A 20,964-nucleotide genomic window follows, 5' to 3' on the forward strand; every position below is an offset into this window, starting at 1 on the left:
TGCAAACCTTTTTTAGGGACACCATTCGGCAGAAATGTTTGTGGAAATCCCAGTGGTGGAAAAAGTACCCAATTTGTCATACTTGAGTAAAAGTATAGATACCTTAATACCTTAAGTAAAAGTCACCCAGTAAAATACTACTTGAGTAAAAGTCTAAAAGTATTTGGTTTTAAATATACTTAAGTATCAAAAGTAGATTTCATTGCTAAAATATACTTAAATATCAAAAGTAAAAGTATAAATTGTTGTTTTGAAAATGTATGGATAGCCAGGGACACACTCCAACACTCAGACATTATTTACACAACATACATGTGTTTAGTGAGTCCGCCAGAACATACCCAGTAGGGATGACCACGCATTCTCTTGATAAGTGTGTCAATTTCACAATTTTCCTGTTCTGCTAAGCATTCAAAATGTAAAGAGTGCTTTGGGTTGTCAGGGAAAATGTATGGAATAAAAAGTACAATATTGTCTTTAGGGATGTAGTGCAGTAAAAGTTGTAAAAACATATGAATAGTAAAGTACAGATACCCAGAAAAACTACTTAAGTAGAACTTTCCAGTAATTTGACTGAAATACTTTACACCTGTGGAAAATCCAGTCGTTATCTTCATATCATATGAATGATCATTGTAGACTTGTAAGTATATTCGTCAGGACCAATACTTAACCCAAATAGTTGTAGTGTTTTACCCACCTGCTAACTGTCATACCAGTTCAGCTCTCAGTCCACTCTAACTGAGCCCCATATCCCCCACAGGAGGATGCAACTTTACACAACATTCATATAGAAATGTATGTTTATAGAATAACCATGAATGTCATGCAGCAGAACATGTGCTCAGCAGCTCTATGTTGTATTTGGGAGTACTGGTATATGTGAATCATAGTTAGTGTACTGGTATGTGAATATCCCTGTTAGGGGTCAGACTTTAGGTATTTTATTTTGTTGACGGTAATCCCAGTCCTCATACTAACGTCACAATATCACATGATGAGGGTGTGATAGCCCCAGACTATAATCCCCTCTCACACAGTTCAATAGTTCATCTGGATCCACAACAAAACACTCATCAAAAGGACCCTTATAACACACACATACCTCCCATCACAGGTTCACACACATCAGACAGCTTCAGCCTCACACCCTTTATTCAGTGAACTGGTCTACATTCCACAGCTGGGATGATGCTGCCTTCCTTCCTACAGACGTCTTCTTCAAAAAACATCAAAAGATATTCAAAATGGAAAAGAGATTGCTGGACACTCCTGACTTAATATGCATAGACCTTCACTTTATGGACTTCCCGGTCTTCACATTCTCTTTTTCTGTTGTAGTAATAGAATGTGTTGTCTCGACGCTGAAGCTTCTTCACAAACCCAGTCTCAGGCCACCTGTCGATCTAAGACAAAGAAGCAATGCCACAGTGACACATTCATCTTGCAGTGAACCAACTGTCAGTGGCAATGCTTTTAGCCAGTGATAAGGATTCATTTAAGTTGTTTACCAAGTCAACTTGCTTTACTTGTTTGTATTCCAGTTCATCTCTGTAGCCTGCCTGTTGGAATCTGTATAAGTTCTCCACCTCGTCAGTCCATTGTTTGGCTCTGCTCATGGACTTTGGCGTTGCGTTGCCATCTAAGTAGGCTGCACAAGACATTATGCTGCAGAGAGGATGTCCACAGGCGACCTACAGGAGCAAATAGTGGGCTCAGTTAGACAAGTTCAAGTATCTCTATATACTGACATGACAGTCATGGACACTGAAATACATAAAGAAAAAACGAAATAAACAAAAAAACACAATTTTAAAATAATGGCAATTACATAGTAGGTTATATGGGGAGGGGCATCCTGAATATGAATTGGGTGGCAGAAGTAGGGTAAGGCTGATTTTCTATTTCTCCCCGTCCTCCTGTCCTGGGGGATAGAGAGCAGATGGGTGCAGCAGGTGGTTCTGCCGACCACTTGTCAGATAGCCAGTCTCGGTACAGGAAATAGTAGAGGGGAGAGCAGGCAGAACTGCTCTCTTAATTCTTACACACTAACCATCTTATTGCCGAAAACATTTTATCTATACATTTCTTAAGCTGATTTCAGTTTTAATATTCGTGCCCGAAACCAATCGAATTGAATTTGCACAGTAACGTTGCCAAACGTACAGTAGCTAACTAGCTAACGCCAATATTTGAATTAAACTTGCTAGCACTAGCTTCGGGCTATGATATAATATAGAAGTCACAGTTAGAAAATAGACTGAATCTGGCTAGCTTGCTATACATTTGTTTCTCAATTTGATTAAGTAGCTGATACCACATGTTACTTACAGCTGAACGGGGCAAAACTCACAGATCCAAGAGATGATGACGAGGAGGCTTGTCTTTAGTTGCCGAGCAACCCACTCCTTCCTCCCTTCCTTCCTTACTTCCTTCCTTCCCTTCCTTCTTCTTCTTCTTCTTGTTTATTTTACATTTATTTAACTAGGCAAGTCAGTTAAGAACTAATTCTTATTTTCAATGACGGCCTAGGAACAGTGGGGTCTTTAACAATGTGTTGTTATGGTAATACTGGTAGAACAGATATATGCTGGCAACCCAACTTTCCTTCCTTCTTCTTCTTCTTTTAACAAGGTGTTGTTATGGTAATACTTCAGATATTCTTCTTCAACTTTCCTTCTTCTTCTTCTTCTTCTTCTTTAACAAGGTGTTGTTATGGTAATACTGGTAGCACAGATATATGCTGGCAACCCAACTTTCCTTCCTTCTTCTTCTTTAACAAGGTGTTGTTATGGTAATTCTGGGAACAGATATATGCTTCTTCTTCCTTCCTTCTTCTTCTTTAACAAGGTGTTGTTATGGTAATACTGGTAGCACAGATATATGCTAGCAACCCAACCTTCCTTCCTTCCTTCTTCTTCTTCTTCTTCTTCTTCTTCTTTAACAAGGTGTTGTTATGGTAATACTGGTAGAACAGATATATGCTGGCAACCCAACTTTCCTTCCTTCTTCTTCTTTAACAAGGTGTTGTTATGGTAATACTGGTAGAACAGATATATGCTAGCAACCCAACCTTCCTTCCTTCCTTCCTTCCTTCTTCTTCTTCTTCTTCTTCTTCTTCTTCTTCTTTAACAAGGTGTTGTTATGGTAATACTGGTAGCACAGATAATGCTGGCAACCCAACTTCTTCTTCTTCTTCAATTCTTCTTCTTCGAGTTCTTCTTTTAACAAGGTGTTGTTATGGTAATACTGGTAGCACAGATATATGCTGGCAACCCAACTTTTCCTTCCTTCTTCTTCTTTAACAAGGTGTTGTTATGGTAATACTGGTAGCACAGATATATGCTAGCAACCCTTTCTCCTTCCTTCCTTCTTCTTCTTCTTCTTCTTTAACAAGGTGTTGTTATGGTAATACTGGTAGCACAGATATATGCTGGCAACCCAACTTCCTTCCTTCCTTCTTCTTCTTCTTTAACAAGGTGGTTATGGTAATACTGTAACAGATAAATGCTGGCAACTTTCTTCTTCCTTCTTCTTCTTCTTCTTCTTCTTCTTTAACAAGGTGTTGTTATGGTAATACTGGTAGCACAGATAAATGCTGGCAACCCAACTTTTCCTTCCTTCTTCTTCTTCTTCTTCTTCTTCTTCTTCTTCTTTAACAAGGTGTTGTTATGGTAATACTGGTAGCACAGATATATGCTGCAACCCAACTTTCCTTCCTTCTTCTTTTTTCATTTGTTATGGTAATACTGTAGCACAGTCTAAACCCAACTTTCCTTCCTTTCTTCTTCTTCTTCTTTAACAAGGTGTTGTTATGGTAATACTGGTAGCACAGATATATGCAGCAACCTGTCTTTCCTTCCATTTCTTCCTTCTTCTTTAACTGTCTTTGTTCATTTTGTGGTTCTACAGTCACAATATATGCTGGCAACTTCTTCTTCTTTCCTTCCTTTCTTCTTCTTCTTCTTTAACAAGGTGTTGTTATGGTAATACTGGTAGCACAGATATATGCTGGCAACCCAACTTCCTTTCTTCTTCTTCTTCTTCTTCTTCTTCTTCTTCTTTAACAAGGTGTTGTTATGGTAATACTGGTAAACAGATATATGCTGGCAACCCAACCTTCCTTCCTTCCTTCTTCTTCTTCTTCTTCTTCTTCTTCTTTCAAGGTGTTTATGGTAATACAGTCAGAACTATCTTGTTCTTCCTTCCTTCCTTCTTCTTCTTCTTCTTCTTCTTCTTCTTTAACAAGGTGTTGTTATGGTAATACTGGTAGCACAGATATATGCTGGCAACCCAACTTTCCTTCTTCATTTCTTCTTCTTCTTCTTCTTCTTCTTCTTCTTTAACAAGGTGTTGTTATGGTAATACTAGACAGATAAATGCTGGCAACGTCGTTTTGTTCAGGTTTAAATTCCGATACAATGCTGACAGTGGAAACGTTTTGTCTTTGTTCATTTGCTAACGGCAGCCAGTATCCTGACAAAAATGCGCCAAACTGTCTCGTTGTTGAAGTTTGTGCCAATCTGACAGTCAAACTGTCGTTCGCGGGTCGCATTTGTTCAACATGTCGCTGGATCGGTTTGACAGGAGAATCTACATGCAAGGGTTCATCTCACTGCCACAAAGGTAAGGAAGACTTTGAGATCGAGTGAGAGCCAAACAGCAGTTAGCTAAAGATAACTAGCCAGTATGTGCTCTTAACTGGCACACAGTGGACATGTAACTAGCTAACGTTACCTCTACTTACATCATGCATTTTCTGCAGATCACATGAAGGGGCTGAAGGGCCTCTATTGAAAAGAAAGTTGAAATTCAGGTGATATCACGTTTTATTTTGATGGTGTGAAAGTTCAGTGAAACAAAGGATGGCTAACTGATGTTGAAGGTCTAACGTTACTGTCTTTGTTCATTTGTTCCGGTCTGACAGTCAAACTGTCTTTGTTCATTTGTTCCAGTCTGACAGTCAAACTGTCTTTGTTCATTTGTTCCAGTCTGACAGTCAAACTGTCTTTGTTCATTTGTTCCAGTCTGACAGTCAAACTGTCTTTGTTCATTTGTTCCAGTCTGACAGTCAAACTGTCTTTGTTCATTTGTTCCAGTCTGACAGTCAAACTGTCTTTGTTCATTTGTTCCAGTCTGACAGTCAAACTGTCTTTGTTCATTTGTTCCAGTCTGACAGTCAAACTGTCTTTGTTCATTTGTTCCAGTCTGACAGTCAAACTGTCTTTGTTCATTTGTTCCAGTCTGACAGTCAAACTGTCTTTGTTCATTGTTCCAGTCTGACAGTCAAACTGTACTTTGTTCATTTGTATGTGAACTTATCTGGTGTCAAACTGTCTTTGTTCATTTGTGTCAAAATCTTTAGTTATGGACTAGTCAAACTGTGTTTGTGTTCCTAGCTTTGTTTGTCAGGTCTCACTGGAGAGTCACACTGTCACTTTTGCTTCAGGAGAGGTCATTTCATTACCAGTATGAGGGTCAAACTGTCTTTGTTTTTGTATGACTGAGCTTGATGACTGATATTGTTGTGTCCACACCAAACTGACTGTTTTTGTAAGCTTGACTGTTTGTCCTTCCTGGGTCAAGTCCAGGCTCGGTCATGTGAGTTACTTGTATCAAAAATCTTAGTTATGGTGTCACCTAGCTTGTGTTTGTGGTATCACCTAGCTTGTGTTTGTGGTGTCACCTAGCTTGTGTTTGTGGTGTCGCCTAGCTTGTGTTTGTGGTGTCACCTAGCTTGTGTCTGTGGTGTCACCTAGCTTGTGTTTGTGGTGTCACCTAGCTTGTGTTGTGGTGTCACCTAGCTTGTGTTTGTGGTGTCACCTAGCTTGTGTTTGTGGTATCACCTAGCTTGTGTTTGTGGTGTCACCTAGCTTGTGTTTGTGGTGTCACCTAGCTTGTGTTTGTGGTGTCACCTAGCTTGTGTTTGTGGTGTCACCTAGCTTGTGTTTGTGGTGTCACCTAGCTTGTGTTTGTGGTGTCACCTAGCTTGTGTTTGTGGTGTCACCTAGCTTGTGTTTGTGGTGTCACCTAGCTTGTGTTTGTGGTGTCACCTAGCTTGTGTCTGTGGTGTCACCTAGCTTGTGTTTGTGGTGTCACCTAGCTTGTGTTTGTGGTGTCACCTAGCTTGTGTTTGTGGTGTCACCTAGCTTGTGTTTGTGGTGTCACCTAGCTTGTGTTTGTGGTGTCACCTAGCTTGTGTTTGTGGTGTCACCTAGCTTGTGTTTGTGGTGTCACCTAGCTTGTGTTTGTGGTGTCACCTAGCTTGTGTTTGTGGTGTCACCTAGCTTGTGTTTGTGGTATCACCTAGCTTGTGTTTGTGGTGTCACCTAGCTTGTGTTTGTGGTGTCACCTAGCTTGTGTTTGTGGTGTCACCTAGCTTGTGTTTGTGGTGTCACCTAGCTTGTGTTTGTGGTGTCACCTAGCTTGTGTTTGTGGTGTCACCTAGCTTGTGTTTGTGGTGTCACCTAGCTTGTGTTTGTGGTGTCACCTAGCTTGTGTTTGTGGTGTCACCTAGCTTGTGTTTGTGGTGTCACCTAGCTTGTGTTTGTGGTGTCACCTAGCTTGTGTTTGTGGTGTCACCTAGCTTGTGTTTGTGGTGTCACCTAGCTTGTGTTTGTGGTGTCACCTAGCTTGTGTTTGTGGTGTCACCTAGCTTGTGTTTGTGGTGTCACCTAGCTTGTGTTTGTGGTGTCACCTAGCTTGTGTTTGTGGTGTCACCTAGCTTGTGTTTGTGGTGTCACCTAGCTTGTGTTTGTGGTGTCACCTAGCTTGTGTTTGTGGTGTCACCTAGCTTGTGTTTGTGGTGTCACCTAGCTTGTGTCTGTGGTGTCACCTAGCTTGTGTTTGTGGTGTCACCTAGCTTGTGTTTGTGGTGTCACCTAGCTTGTGTTTGTGGTGTCACCTAGCTTGTGTTTGTGGTGTCACCTAGCTTGTGTTTGTGGTGTCACCTAGCTTGTGTTTGTGGTGTCACCTAGCTTGTGTTTGTGGTGTCACCTAGCTTGTGTTTGTGGTGTCACCTAGCTTGTGTTTGTGGTGTCACCTAGCTTGTGTTTGTGGTGTCACCTAGCTTGTGTTTGTGGTGTCACCTAGCTTGTGTTTGTGGTGTCACCTAGCTTGTGTTTGTGGTGTCACCTAGCTTGTGTTTGTGGTGTCACCTAGCTTGTGTATGTGGTGTCACCTAGCTTGTGTTTGTGGTGTCACCTAGCTTGTGTTTGTGGTGTCACCTAGCTTGTGTTTGTGGTGTCACCTAGCTTGTGTCTGTGGTGTCACCTAGCTTGTGTTTGTGGTGTCACCTAGCTTGTGTTTGTGGTGTCACCTAGCTTGTGTTTGTGGTGTCACCTAGCTTGTGTTTGTGGTGTCACCTAGCTTGTGTTTGTGGTGTCACCTAGCTTGTGTATGTGGTGTCACCTAGCTTGTGTTTGTGGTATCACCTAGCTTGTGTTTGTGGTGTCACCTAGCTTGTGTTTGTGGTGTCACCTAGCTTGTGTATGTGGTGTCACCTAGCTTGTGTTTGTGGTGTCACCTAGCTTGTGTTTGTGGTGTCACCTAGCTTGTGTTTGTGGTGTCACCTAGCTTGTGTTTGTGGTGTCACCCTAGCTTGTGTTTGTGGTGTCACCTAGCTTGTGTTTGTGGTGTCACCTAGCTTGTGTTTGTGGTGTCACCTAGCTTGTGTTTGTGGTGTCACCTAGCTTGTGTTTGTGGTGTCACCTAGTTTGTGTTTGTGGTGTCACCTAGTTTGTGTTTGTGGTGTCACCTAGCTTGTGTGTGGTGTGGTGTCACCTAGCTTGTGTATGTGGTGTCACCTAGTTTGTGTCTGTGGTGTCACCTAGCTTGTGTCTGTGGTGTCACCTAGTTTGTGTTTGTATGTCATCATTGTGTTTTGGTGTCACCTAGCTTGTGTTTGTGGTGTCACCTGTTAGTGTCTGTAGCCACTCTAGTTTGTGTTTGTGGTGTCACCTAGCTTGTGTTGTGGTGTCACTAGTTTGTGTTTGTGGTGTCACCTTAGCTTGTTTGTGGTGTGTCACCTAGCTTGTGTTTGTGGTGTCACCCTCAGTTTAAAAACACTCTAGTTTGTGTCTGTGGTATCACCAGCTTGTGTTTAGCTTGTGTTTGTGGTGTCACCTAGCTTGTGTTTGTGGTGTCACCTAGCTTGTGTTTGTGGTGTCACCTAAGCTTTGTGTTTGTGGTGTCACCTAGCTTGTGTTTGGTGTCACCTAGCTTGTGTTGTGGTGTCACCCAGTGTCACCACCTAGCTTGTGTTTGTGGTATCACCTAGCTTGTGGCCAGGTGTCACCTAGCTTGTGTTTGTGGTGTCACCTAGTTTGTGTTTGTGGTGTCACCTAGCTTGTGTTTGTGGTGTCACCTAGCTTGTGTTTTGTCACCTGTTTGTGGTGTCACCTAGCTTGTGTTTGTGGTGTCACCAGTGTTCTGTGGTGTCACCTAGCTTGTGTCTGTGGTGTCACCTAGCTTGTGTTTGTGGTGTCACCTAGCTTGTGTTTGTAGTGCCCTAGGTTGTGTGTGTTTCTATGGTAATGGCGTATCTTCATAGCTTGTGTTTGTGGTGTCACTAGCTTGTGTGTGTTTCTGGTAATATGTGTATCACTAAGCTTGTGTGTTGATTAGACAGGTGATATGGCTGGATTTCTGGGGTATTTAGAAATAGCGACAGTGTGATATTTTTGGGGGTGAGGGCCCTCTAACGCTCTGAGCCTCGCGGGGTGCATGCTACACCACTGTTTCTATCATTTCCTCGCTAAGATGTACTGACTAAATGATCTCAGGGGTGCCTGCTACACCACTGTTTCTATCATTTCCTAGCTAAGATGTACTGACTAAATGATCTCAGGGGTGCCTGCTACACCACTGTTTCTATCATTCCTAGCTAAGATGTACTGACTAAATGATCTCAGGGTGCCTGCTACCACTGTTTCTATCATTTCCCTAGCCAAGATGTACTGACTAAATGATCTCAGGGTGCATGCTACACCACTGTTTCTATCATTTAGCTAAGATGTACTGACTAAATGATCTCAGGGGTGCCTGCTACACCACTGTTTCTATCATTCCTAGCTAAGATGGAGTAGGTGTGTCTTATTTTACTGGCACTGAGATATATATTCATTAATTAATTTGTACCGTATACCCCGTTATGGTACAGGAACGATATGAAGGTATGAGAATCTGTATATCTCCCAACACTACTTTGTGTGTTTTTGTGTGTAGGTTCTTGGTAGAGGGGGCCCAGGGTACGGTGTTGTACACAGGAGACTTCCGACTGGCGAAGGGAGACGCCTCCCGCATAGAACTCCTCCACTCTGGGAGCAGGTACACACACACACACACTTACATACACATACACACACACACTTACATACACATACACACACACACACTTACATACACATACATACACACACACTTACATACACACACACACACATACACACACACACACACACTTACATACATACACACACACACACACTTACATACACATACATACACACACACACACACACATACACACACACACACGCATATGTACATACTTACATACGTACATACATATACACACACACACAGTGGGGCAAAAAAGTATTTAGTCAGCCACCAATTACACACACACACACACACTTACATACATATACACACACACACACACACACATACATATACATACACACACGCATATGTACATACTTACATACATATACACACACACACAGTGGGGCAAAAAAGTATTTAGTCAGCCACCAATTACACACACACACACAGTGGGGCAAAAAAGTATTTAGTCAGCCACCAATTGTGCAAGTTCTCCCACTTAAAAAGATGAGAGGCCTGTAATTTTCATCATAGGTACACTTCAACAGGATCAGTCGTCCTGTAAGTAATATATATCAAAAAAATAAAGGGAACACTAAAATAACACATCCTAGATCTGAATGAATGAAATATTCTTATTAAATACTTTTTTCTTTACATAAACCTAGGCAATATACAGTGGTCCTCAGTTCCAATGCCAGACAGTGTGTTGTGTTGTTTCAGGGTGAAAGACATCAAGAGTGTGTATCTGGACTCCACCTTTTACGACCCTCGCTTCTACCAGATCCCCAGCAGGGTGAGTGTGTGGGATTCTGAGAGCGCTACAGAGAGAGAGAGAGAGAGCTACACACAGAGCGAGAGAGAGAGCTACACACAGAGAGAGAGAGAGAGAGAGAGAGAGCACTACACAGAGAGAGCGAGAGCGAGACAGAGAGAGCGAGAGAGCGAGAGAGAGAGCTACACACACACAGAGAGAGAGAGCTACACACACACAGAGAGAGAGCTACACACACACACAGAGAGAGAGCTACACACACACAGAGAGAGAGCTACACACAGAGAGAGAGAGAGCTACACACAGAGAGAGAGAGAGAGCTACACAGGGAGAGATCTATAGAGCGAGAGAGCTTCAGGGGGAGAGAGCTGCAGAGTGTGTGTGTGTGTGTGTGTGTGTGTGTGTGTGTGTGTGTGTGTGTGTGTGTGTGTGTGTGTGTGTAGGAGACGTGTCTACATGCTATCCGGGGGCTGGTACAGGACTGTGTGTGTGTGTGTGTGTGTGTGTGTGTGTGTGTGTGTGTGTGTGTGTAGGAGACGTGTCTATATGCTATCCGGGGGCTGGTACAGGACTGGGTCAGTAAGTGTGTACCATACAGTGTGGCTGAATTGTAAAGCTGCATATGGATATGAATACCTCTTCACTAACCTGGGGGACGAGTTTCACACACAGGTAGGTGACCAACACTTAAAACCTCTTGAGGATCCGCCCCCTTTTTCAATTTCCACCTAAAATGACATACCCAAATCTAACTGCCTGTAGCTCCGGAAGCAAGGCATATTCTTGGTACCATTTGAAAGGAAACACTTTGAAGTTTGTGGAAATGTGAAATGAATGTAGGAGAATAACAATACAAAGAAATAGCTTTTTTTTGTACCATTTATCTTTAAAATGCAAGAGAAAGGCCATAATGTATTATTCCAGCCTAGGTGACATTTAGATTTTGGCCACTAGATGGCAGCAGTATGTGCACAGTTTTAGACTGATCCAATGAACCATTGCATTTCTTTAAAAATGTATCAAGACTGCCCAAATGTGCCTAATTTGTTTATTTAATAACTAAGTTCTCAAACAATAGCATGATATTCTTTCACTGTAATAGCTACTGTACATTGGACAGTACAGTTAGATTAACAAGAATTTAAGCTTTCTGACAATATCAGATATGACTGTTCTTGTTGCCACAACCTCATACTAATCACATTGGCCTACGTTAGCTCAACTGTCCCATGGATGGGACACCGATACCAAATAAGATTTATTTTAAACACACACTTTGTTAAGCATGACAAATAATGACACGTGGTGTGTTGTAGATTCATGTGAAAAGCCTGGACATGTTTAAGAAGATGCCAGAGATTCTGAGTCATGTGACCACGGATCGAGCCACTCAGATCCATGCCTGCCGTCACCCCAAGGTAACGCTGCTACACGCCCCCTTTCTCTTAGAAACCCTAACCAATAGAAACATGTGTAGGATGAGGAGCCCTAACCAATAGAAACATGTGTAGGATGATGAGCCTAACCAATAGAAACATGTGTAGGATGAGGCCCTAACCAATAGAAACATGTCGTTGTGTAGGATGAGGGCCCTAACCAATAGAAACATGTGTAGGATGAGGAGCCTAACCAATAGAAACATGTGTAGGATGAGAGTCTAACCAATAGAAACATGTGTAGGATGAGGAGTCCTAACCAATAGAAACATGTCTTTGTGTAGGATGAGGCCTAACCAATAGAAACATGTCGTTGTGTAGGATGAGGAGTCCTAACCAATAGAAACATGTCGTTGTGTAGGATGAGGAGTCCTAACCAATAGAAACATGTCGTTGTGTAGGATGAGGAGTCTAACCAATAGAAACATGTCGTTGTGTAGGATGAGGAGTCCTAACCAATAGAAACATGTCGTTGTGTAGGATGAGGAGTCCTAACCAATAGAAACATGTCGTTGTGTAGGATGAGAGTCTAACCAATAGAAAATGTCGTTGTGTAGGATGAGGGAGTCTAACCAATAGAAACATGTCGTTGTGTAGGATGAGGAGTCTAACCAATAGAAACATGTCGTTGTGTGGGAGGATGAGTCTAACCAATAGAAACATGTCGTTGTGTAGGATGAGGGAGTCTAACCAATAGAAACATGTCGTTGTAGGATGAGGCCCTAACCAATAGAAACATGTCGTTGTGTAGGATGAGGTCTAACCAATAGAAACATGTCGTTGTGTAGGATGAGAGTCCTAACCAATAGAAACATGTCGTTGTGTAGGATGAGGTCCTAACCAATAGAAACATGTCGTTGTGTAGGATGAGGAGTCTAACCAATAGCAAACATGTCGTTGTGTAGGAGGATGGAGTTTGTTCCTGCCAGCAGGCTGCCGTATGTGGCTTTGGGATCAGATGGAACTCCTCTAAACATCATCATGTATCAAACCCTCCACTATGTGGTTTGGAGAGGAGAACCCAGAGGACTAAAGGTTATCATCAGGTACACTCAGATCAGGAACACAGAGGACTAAACATCACTCAGTATCAACACACACTCACACTCAGAATCACACTCAGAGAACACAGAGGACTAAAGGTTATCATCAGGTACACACACAAACACACACTCACACCCAGAGGACTAAGGTTATCATCAGGTACACACAAACACACTCACACTCAGAGGAAACTCACACTCAGAAACACACACACACACAGAAAAACACATACACATTATCTTACACAGATGTGTAATGTTTTCCAGGACAGTGCCAGTTCCTACAGAGCCTGCTTTTCCTTCCACTCATCCTACTCTGAGGTGAATACCTGCCTCCTATCTGTCTGTCTGCCTAAGTCTGTGCCTGTCTGCCTCAGGATACTCTTCTGTTCTTCCTGTTTTTTTTCCAGATAAAAGACTTCCTGTCTTATCTCCAGCCAATCAACATCTAGAGTGTCATTCCTATTGGCCGAACTCACGCTGATGTCACAGCTGTGAGCCAGTCATCCTCTATACACTGAATGTCTTCTCTACACCCCAACTCCCTAATACCCCATACCCCAACCCCCATTCCCCAACCCCATTATGCCCCAACCCCTAATACCCATACCCTAATAACCAACCCCCTAATACCCATACCCCAACCCCCTAAATCCCAACCCACACCTAATACCCATACCCCCTAATACCTTTTACCCCAACCCTACATACGAAACAAGTTAAATGATATAAAGAATACCATACTTTGGGAACCTTAAATACTCCCAACTCTGTTTTCATTGAAACAGATGGCTCATTCACCCCAACCTACCCAAGATAAGCAAACTTAGGATGACATACCAGCCAAACACCACAAACTTAGGGATGACATGCCAGCCAACCTGACACAAACTTGAGGATGACATGCCAGCCCCAAACACTGACACAAACTTAGGGATGACATGCCAGCAGTCAATGACTGACAAAACTTAGGGATGACACCAACAAACATGACACAAACTTTGGATGACAAAAACTGACACAACTTCTGACTGCCCATCATTCACTGACACCAAACAGATGGATCATGCCAGATAACACTGACACAAACTTAGGGATGACTTTTCAGCAGCAAACACTGACACAAACTTAGGGATGACATGCCAGCAAACACTGACACAAACTTAGGGATGACATGCCAGCAACAAACACTGACACAAACTTAGGGATGACATGCCAGCAGCAAACACTGACACAAACTTAGGATGACATGCCAGCAACAAACACTGACACTAACTTAGGGATGACATGCCAGCAACAAAACTGACACTAATAGGGATGACATGCCACCATATAACTTAGGGATGACATGCCAGCAACAAACACTGACACTAACTTAGGGATGACATGCCAGCAACAAACACTGACACTACACATCAAAGTATATCTGACCATATAATGAAAGACAAGAATTGTACTTTTGAATTCCGTAAAGTCAGTGTCTAGGAGGTGATTATCGTTGTCTGTCAGACAACAATAAAGCCACCAGGGTCTGACAATCTCGATGGAAAGTTACTGAGGATGATAACAGACGGTATTGCCACTCCTATTTGCCACATCTTCAATCCAAGCCTACTAGAGTGTGTGGCCTTCAGGCCTGGAGGAAGCTAAAGTCATTCTGCCACCTAAGAATAGTAAAGCCCCCTTTACTGGCTCAAATAGCCAACCAATCAGCCTGTTACCACCAACCCTTAGTAAACTTCTGGAACAAATGATGTTTGACCAGATACAATGCTGTTTCACCTAAACAAATTGACAACAGACTTTCAGCATGCTTATAGAGAAGGACATTCAACAAGCACAGGACTTACACAAATGACTGATGATTGGCTGAGAGAAATTGATGATAAAATGATTGTGGGGGATGTAGACTTTGCAGATTTGGACATGATCGATCATAGTCTGTGCTGGAAAGACATGTGTTATGGACACCCCTGCTATAATGTGGATGGCTAACAGAACACAGAGGTGTTTGGCTTTATACCCCCTGCTATAATGTGGATGAAGAGTTACCTGTCTAACAGAACACAGGGTGTTATGGCTTTATACCCCCTGCTATAATGTGGATGAAGAGTTACCTGTCTAACAGAACAGAGGGTGTTATGGCTTTACACCCCCTGCTATAATGTGGATGAAGAGTTACCTGTCTAACAGAACACAGGGTGTTATGGCTTTACACCCCCTGCTATAATGTGGATGAAGAGTTACCTGTCTAACAGAACACAGAGGGTGTTATGGCTTTATACCCCCTGCTATAATGTGGATGAAGAGTTACCTGTCTAACAGAACAGAGGGTGTTATGGCTTTACACCCCCTGCTATAATGTGGATGAAGAGTTACCTGTCTAACAGAACACAGAGGGTGTTATGGCTTTACACCCCTGCTATAATGTGAAGAGTTACCTGTCTAACAGAACAGAGGTGTTATGGCTTTACACCCCCTGCTATAATGTGGATGAAGAGTTACCTGTCTAACAGAACACAGAGGGTGTTATGGCTTTATACCCCCTGCTATAATGTGGATGAAGAGTTACCTGTCTAACAGAACAGAGGGTGTTATGGCTTTACACCCCCTGCTATAATGTGGATGAAGAATTACAGAACACAGAGGGTGTTATGGCTTTACACCCCCTGCTATAATGTGGATGAAGAGTTACCTGTCTAACAGAACAGAGGGTGTTCTTTAATGGAAGCCTCTCCAACATAATCCAGGTAGAATCAGGCATTCTCCAGGGCAGCTGTTTAGGACCCTTGCTGTTTTCAATTTTATTCTAGAATTGATTAAATGTTTGTTTTTTCTCCTCATACCCCCATAATAACAAAGCAAGACATTTTTGCAAATGTATCAAATATTTAAAAAATATCACATTTTATATAAGTATTCAGACCCTTTACTCAGTACTTTGAAGCACCTTTGGCAGAGTTTATAGCCTCAAGTCTTCTTGGGTATGATGCTACAAGTTTGGCACACCTGTATTTGTGGAGTTTCTCCCATTCTTCTCTGCAGATCCTCAAGCTCTGTCGGGTTGGATGGGGAACGTCCTGCGGAGCTATTTTCAGGTCTTTCCAGAGCTGTTCGATCAGGTTCAAGTCCGGGCTCTGGCTGGGCCACTCAAGGACATTCAGAGACTTGTCCCAAAGCCACTCCTGCGTTGGCTTGGCTGTGTGCTTAGGGCCGTTGTCTTGTTGGAAGGTGAACCTTCGCCCCAGTCTGATGTCCTAAGGATCTCTCTGTACTTTGCTCCGTTCATCTCTCCCTAGATCCTGACTAGTCTCTCAGTCCCTGCCGCTGAAAAACATCACCATAGCATGATGCTGCCACCACCATGCTTCACCGTAGGGATGGTATTGTCCAGGTGATGGCGGCGCCTGGTTTTCTCCAGACGTGACACTTGGCATTCAGGCCAAAGAGTTCAATCTTGTTTCTCATGGTCTGAGAATCCTTTAGCTGCCTTTTGGCTAACTTCAAGCGTGCTGTCGTGCCTTTAACAGAGGAGTGGCTTCCGTCTGGCCACTCTACCATAAAGGCCTGATTGGTGGAGTGCTGCAGAGATTGTTGTCCTTCTGGAAGGTTAACCCATCTCCACAGAGGAACTCTGGAGGTCTGCCAGAGTAACCATCAGGTTCTTGGCCAGCTCTAGGAAGTGTCTTGGTGGTTCCAAACTTCTTCCATTTAAGAATGATGGAGGCCACTGTGTTCTTGGGGACCTTCAATACTGCAGATATCTTTTGGTACCTTTCCCCAGATCTGTGCCTCGACACAATCCTGTCTCGAAGCTCTACGGAGGATTCCTTCAACCTCATGGCTTGGGTTTTGCTCTCCCGGTCAAGAGCCTTTCCAAATCATTTACAGGTGGACTCCCAAGTTGTAGAAACATCGATGATGAATGGAAACAGGATGCACCTGAGCTCAATTGAGTCTCAGAGCAAAGGGTCTGAATACTAATCAGGTCTGACCCTGATGTGAATCAGCTTTCTGTGTAGATGGATTGAATAATTGTTTTCCTCCATTGTAGAACAAGTACTGTAACCTAACAATATGTGGAACAAGGGGTCTGAATACTTTCCAAATGCACTGCATTGGTTACCGTATGTGTGTGAATGTGTAACCGTATGTCTCCAGGTTGAAGTCTATGTGTAGGGGCGTGTCCTCTTCCGCTGTGATCTACAGACCTCTGGGAACACTGAAACGCACCAGACCAGAGCAGCACACCCACGGTGAGACTCTCTCTCTGACCACAGCCAGCTATCCCTTCCAACCATCCTTTCTACATTATTTCACTGCTTTGTGATTGGCTCTGTTGTTTATACCAGATGTGGACTGTGCCCGATTGGCTGTTTGAGGGCGGACCTGGCCCCTGTCAGGAAAGAGGGTGATGATGCAGGAGGCCGCACCCACAACGCTCCCTAACCCCCTGACGAACCTCTACCCCTAACACACATGCCTCTCATCACAGGAGACTACATGGACTGTACCGAATCTAAATGATGATGAGGGAGAGACCTGGAGGAAGAAGAGAGGTGGGGAGAGAGACGAGGGGTCTGTGTCTAATTCTGGCACCCCTCCTCGCTGGGAGGAGTTTTCACCACAGAGATACTGACGGACAGCCAAACCAGCCAATCACACTCCTGTTCGAACACAAGCCCCTCTCACTCCACACCAAACCAGCCAATCACAGGCTCCCAGACCCCAGAGCTGTTTGTTGATGACTACGCCAAACTCCCCTCGCCGTCAAGTCCTCTCTCGGCTGGGCGAGGCCTGAGTCAGGCTGAAAGCCTGCTCATCCAATCAGAAGACCGGTGTCAGGGAGATGCATTGACCAATCTGGATGCTGAGGGGAGGAGAGTGGCAGCCACACTCACCAATCAGAGCCAACGGAGTCTCAGGTGTCATCGGACTTTGACATCCGTCTACGCCAGATTCACACACCTGGACCAGACGACCTCAGCGATCTGTACAGGAGACTGGCCGCTGGGAGGAAGTGGTCACCAGGACAGGAAGTCAGTCCCTCTGACCCTGTCTCGCCAGATTCACACACACCTGGACCAGACGACCTCAGCGATCTGTACAGGAGACTGGCCGCTGGAGAGGAAGTGGTCACCAGGACAGGAAGTCAGTCCCTCTGACCCTGTCTCGCCAGATTCACACACACCTGGACCAGACGACCTCAGCGATCTGTACAGGAGACTGGCAGCTGGAGAGGAAGTGGTCACCAGGACAGGAAGTCAGTCCCTCTGACCCTGTCTCGCCAGATTCACACACACCTGGACCAGACGACCTCAGCGATCTGTACAGGAGACTGGCCGCTGGGAGGAAGTGGTCACCAGGACAGGAAGTCAGTCCCTCTGACCCTGTCTACGCCAGATTCACACACCTGGACAGACGACCTCAGCGATCTGTACAGGAGACTGGCAGCTGGAGAGGAAGTGGTCACCAGGACAGGAAGTCAGTCCCTCTGACCCTGTCTACGCCAGATTCACACACCTGGACCTGGACCTCCATCTGTACGACTGGCCGCTGGAGAGGAGTGGTCACCAGGACAGGAAGTCAGTCCCTCTGACCCTGTCTGACCACACCCAGATTCACACACCTGGACCAGACGGCCTCAGTCCCTCTGATCTGTACAGGGAGACTGGCCGCTGGAGAGGAAGTGGTCACCAGGACAGGAAGTCAGTCCCTCTGACCCCGTCTACCTCTTTGTATATAGACAGAGGGAAGAGAAAGCGACACATTCCACCCACTAGTTTCTTCTGATTCATATACAGTCAATGAGCTGAACAGACCAAACCCAGCTGCTAATGCATTGGTGCCTATGGGAGAGCAATCACCTTAAGCAGACCGGAACTGGCCATGATATACAGTAGCTTAGTAATGTCTGAACCTTAACTCTGATCATTCCATCCAGGTGACCACTTTAAAATGGTGGAAGTCCTCAATGTTTAGGTTATATGTAAGAGTCCATCTCTGTTATAGAGATGATGGTTTTTCAATGGATGACTGTGGGTTCTTGACAATGTCTTCCTCACCCGAAAATAATTGACTTGAAGTTGGACAAAAACAGACAATTGATTAATGCATATATATATGATTTAATGTGTGGGGCCATAGCATTATCTACACAGACCATACCCTACTTTGTTATAGAGACACCATAGTCATGCCCTACTTTGTTATAGAACACCATAGTCATGCCCTATATGCACACCTGGTCTCAACTGGAGTCTCTGCTCCTGTCAGGGCTGAACTGAGAAATAAAGTCAGCTACTCCTCGACCACCCTGGGAAATGTTCAGTAGAACACAGTCTTTCTGTGGTCTCAACTGGAATAAAGTCTGCTCCTGTCAGGCTAACGTGAACTGTAGAGAATAAAGTCTGCTGTAGCTGTCTGAACTGTAGAGAATAAAGTCTGGAACTGTAGAGAATAAAGTCTGCTGTAGCTGTTCTGAACTGTAGAGAATAAAGTCTGCTGTAGCTTCTGAACTGTAGAGAATAAAGTCTGCTGTAGCTGTTCTGAACTGTAGAGCTGAATTCTGAACTGTACTGAGAATAAAGGAACCAAGTTAAACCAAAATGTCTTTATTTAAACTTTAAAAGGAACTTCAGCAAGTATAGTGACATTAACTTGGAGCTGGTGGTGAAATCAGGAGGCTGCTGATATACTGATGGCTTCAGTCTTCCCACTGTTCTGCTCCACACAGCTCACATGGAAGTAGCTGTCCCAAAAACACACACACACACACACAGGTTACACACACAGGTCCAAATACAAGGTCCACACAGCTGAAAACACACACACACACACACACACAGGTCAAATACAAGGTCCTAGTCCACAGCTGAAAACACACACACACACACACATGGTCAAAATACAGGTCCAGTCCACAGCTGAAAACACACACACACACCAAATACAAGGTCCAGTCCACAGCTGAAAACACACAGGTCCAGTCCACAGCTGAAAACACACAGGTCCCAAATACAAGGTCAGTCCACAGCTGAAACACACACACACACACACACACACACAGGTCCAAATACAAGGTCTAGTCCACAGCTGAACACACACACACCAAAATACAAGGTCCAGTCCATAGCTGAAAACACACACAGGTCAAATACAAGGTCCAGTCCACAGCTGAAAACAGACACCACCAAATACAAGGTCCAGTCCACAGCTGAAAACACACAGGTCCAGTCCACAGCTGAAAACACACAGGTCCAAATACAAGGTCCAGTCCACAGCTGACACACACACACACACAGGTCCAAATACAGGTACCAGTCCACAGCTGAAAACACACAGGTCCAAATACAAGGTCCAGTCCACAGCTGAAAACACACAGGTCCAGTCCACAGCTGAAAACACACAGGTCCAAATACAAGGTCCAGTCCACAGCTGAAACACACAGGTCCAGCTCACAGGTCCAGTCCACGCTGAAAACACACACACCCACAGGTCCAGTCCACAGCTGAAAACAGACAGGTCCAAATACCAGGTCCAGTCCACAGCTGAAACACACACACAGGTCCAAATACAAGGTCCAGTCCACAGCTGAAAACACACAGGTCCAAATACAAGGTCCAGTCCACAGGGTGTTACCTCTTCATGGTCACCACGGCATCAATGTCATGGTTGTCCTCTTTGGTCTCCAGGTCTCTCAGAACAATCTGCAGATAAGAGAGAGCTGTTGGTTCTCTGGTGGAGGGGTTGTGTGTGTGTGTGTGTACCTTGGCCAGTCTCTGGTTCTCTGGTGAAGGGGTTGTGTGTGTGTGTTTACGTACCTTGGCCAGTCTCTCTGGCTGCTCTGTGGTTTTCTGGTAAAGCTCCAGACAGAGGGATGCCAGGCGGCCAGGACCAGACAGGATGTGATGTCGCCGAGCAGGAAGGGGCGTGCCCGAGGGGAGGAGCACAGAGAACACCTCAGCCCCTGTTTCATCCACCTCCTGTCAATCACACAGATTAGCCAATCAGAAGCTACTCTATTAGTCACTGATCTGTGTGTGTGTGCTGTGTACCTTGAGCAGAATGTCTGAGACACAGGCTTCCACGGTAACAGACTCTGGGGAGGAGCCAATCTCCCGCCCGACTAGAAGGCCCGCTTCCATCGCTGCGCCGACCGCTATGACCTCATCAGGAGGGGCGGAGCTGAGCAGCTCCACGTCAGCGAACAGATCTTTGATCATCTGCTGCAGCCGAGGAATCCTCGCAGAGCCCCCGCAGAGAACCACCTGGAACACACAGTGTTAAACCCCCCGCAGAGAACCACCTGGAACACAGTGTTAAACCCCCGCAGAGAACCACCTGGAACACAGTGTTAAACCCCCGCAGAGAACCACCTGGA

General features: G+C 44.5%; 3 protein-coding genes and 1 long non-coding RNA gene across 5 annotated transcripts; 2 read left to right on the top strand and 2 right to left on the bottom strand.

Annotated features, from left to right (window-relative positions):
* Positions 1–1,137: 1,137 nt before the first annotated feature.
* On the bottom strand, positions 1,138–2,405 carry meig1 (meiosis/spermiogenesis associated 1). 2 transcript variants are annotated; one of them, XM_052510173.1, is made up of 3 exons: positions 2,332–2,405; positions 1,512–1,694; positions 1,138–1,406 (listed from the first exon to the last, which is right to left on the bottom strand). In XM_052510173.1, the coding sequence occupies exons 2-3, from the start codon at positions 1,662–1,664 to the stop codon at positions 1,278–1,280; spliced, it is 282 nt and encodes a 93-aa protein (XP_052366133.1). In that variant the 5' UTR covers positions 1,665–1,694; positions 2,332–2,405; the 3' UTR covers positions 1,138–1,277. The 2 variants fall into 2 exon arrangements, with proteins under 2 accessions (XP_052366133.1, XP_052366132.1); XM_052510172.1 differs by lacking the exon at positions 2,332–2,405 and adding an exon at positions 1,832–2,085.
* Positions 2,406–2,683: 278 nt separating this feature from the next.
* On the top strand, positions 2,684–3,702 carry LOC127925326 (uncharacterized). The gene is made up of 3 exons (XR_008120496.1): positions 2,684–2,783; positions 2,851–3,024; positions 3,563–3,702. It is a non-coding gene; the product is annotated as an uncharacterized LOC127925326 (long non-coding RNA).
* An 862-nt stretch (positions 3,703–4,564) lies between these two features.
* LOC127925325 (protein artemis-like) lies at positions 4,565–11,834 on the top strand. Its single transcript, XM_052510170.1, has 6 exons — positions 4,565–4,626; positions 5,587–5,601; positions 9,226–9,327; positions 10,051–10,123; positions 11,419–11,520; positions 11,823–11,834. Exons 1-6 carry the CDS (start codon positions 4,565–4,567, stop codon positions 11,832–11,834), a joined length of 366 nt encoding a protein of 121 aa, XP_052366130.1.
* Positions 11,835–20,161: 8,327 nt separating this feature from the next.
* On the bottom strand, positions 20,162–20,894 carry LOC127925331 (heat shock 70 kDa protein 14-like). Its single transcript, XM_052510175.1, has 3 exons — positions 20,639–20,894; positions 20,405–20,566; positions 20,162–20,290 (listed from the first exon to the last, which is right to left on the bottom strand). Exons 1-3 carry the CDS (start codon positions 20,804–20,806, stop codon positions 20,219–20,221), a joined length of 402 nt encoding a protein of 133 aa, XP_052366135.1. The 5' UTR covers positions 20,807–20,894; the 3' UTR covers positions 20,162–20,218.
* Positions 20,895–20,964: the final 70 nt, after the last annotated feature.

Source organism: Oncorhynchus keta, unplaced genomic scaffold (genome assembly GCF_023373465.1).
Source record: "Oncorhynchus keta strain PuntledgeMale-10-30-2019 unplaced genomic scaffold, Oket_V2 Un_contig_5421_pilon_pilon, whole genome shotgun sequence".
In the NCBI taxonomy this organism is placed as follows: Eukaryota; Metazoa; Chordata; class Actinopteri; order Salmoniformes; family Salmonidae; genus Oncorhynchus; species Oncorhynchus keta.

What these genes read in the sequence shown, in the direction of transcription:
- meig1 (XM_052510173.1), bottom strand. Translation starts at nt 1,664, where the DNA reads ATGTCTTGTGCAGCCTACTTAGATGGCAACGCAACGCCAAAGTCCATG. An exon ending in AAGTAAAGCAAGTTGACTTG is followed by an intron (nt 1,407 to 1,511) that starts GTAAACAACTTA and finishes TCTTTGTCTTAG; the next exon opens with ATCGACAGGTGGCCTGAGAC.
- LOC127925325 (XM_052510170.1), top strand. Translation starts at nt 4,565, where the DNA reads ATGTCGCTGGATCGGTTTGACAGGAGAATCTACATGCAAGGGTTCATC. An exon ending in CTCCTCCACTCTGGGAGCAG is followed by an intron (nt 9,328 to 10,050) that starts GTACACACACAC and finishes GTGTTGTTTCAG; the next exon opens with GGTGAAAGACATCAAGAGTG. An exon ending in TCTACCAGATCCCCAGCAGG is followed by an intron (nt 10,124 to 11,418) that starts GTGAGTGTGTGG and finishes GGTGTGTTGTAG; the next exon opens with ATTCATGTGAAAAGCCTGGA.
- LOC127925331 (XM_052510175.1), bottom strand. Translation starts at nt 20,806, where the DNA reads ATGATCAAAGATCTGTTCGCTGACGTGGAGCTGCTCAGCTCCGCCCCT. An exon ending in TCTCAGACATTCTGCTCAAG is followed by an intron (nt 20,567 to 20,638) that starts GTACACAGCACA and finishes TGTGATTGACAG; the next exon opens with GAGGTGGATGAAACAGGGGC. An exon ending in AGCCAGAGAGACTGGCCAAG is followed by an intron (nt 20,291 to 20,404) that starts GTACGTAAACAC and finishes TCTTATCTGCAG; the next exon opens with ATTGTTCTGAGAGACCTGGA.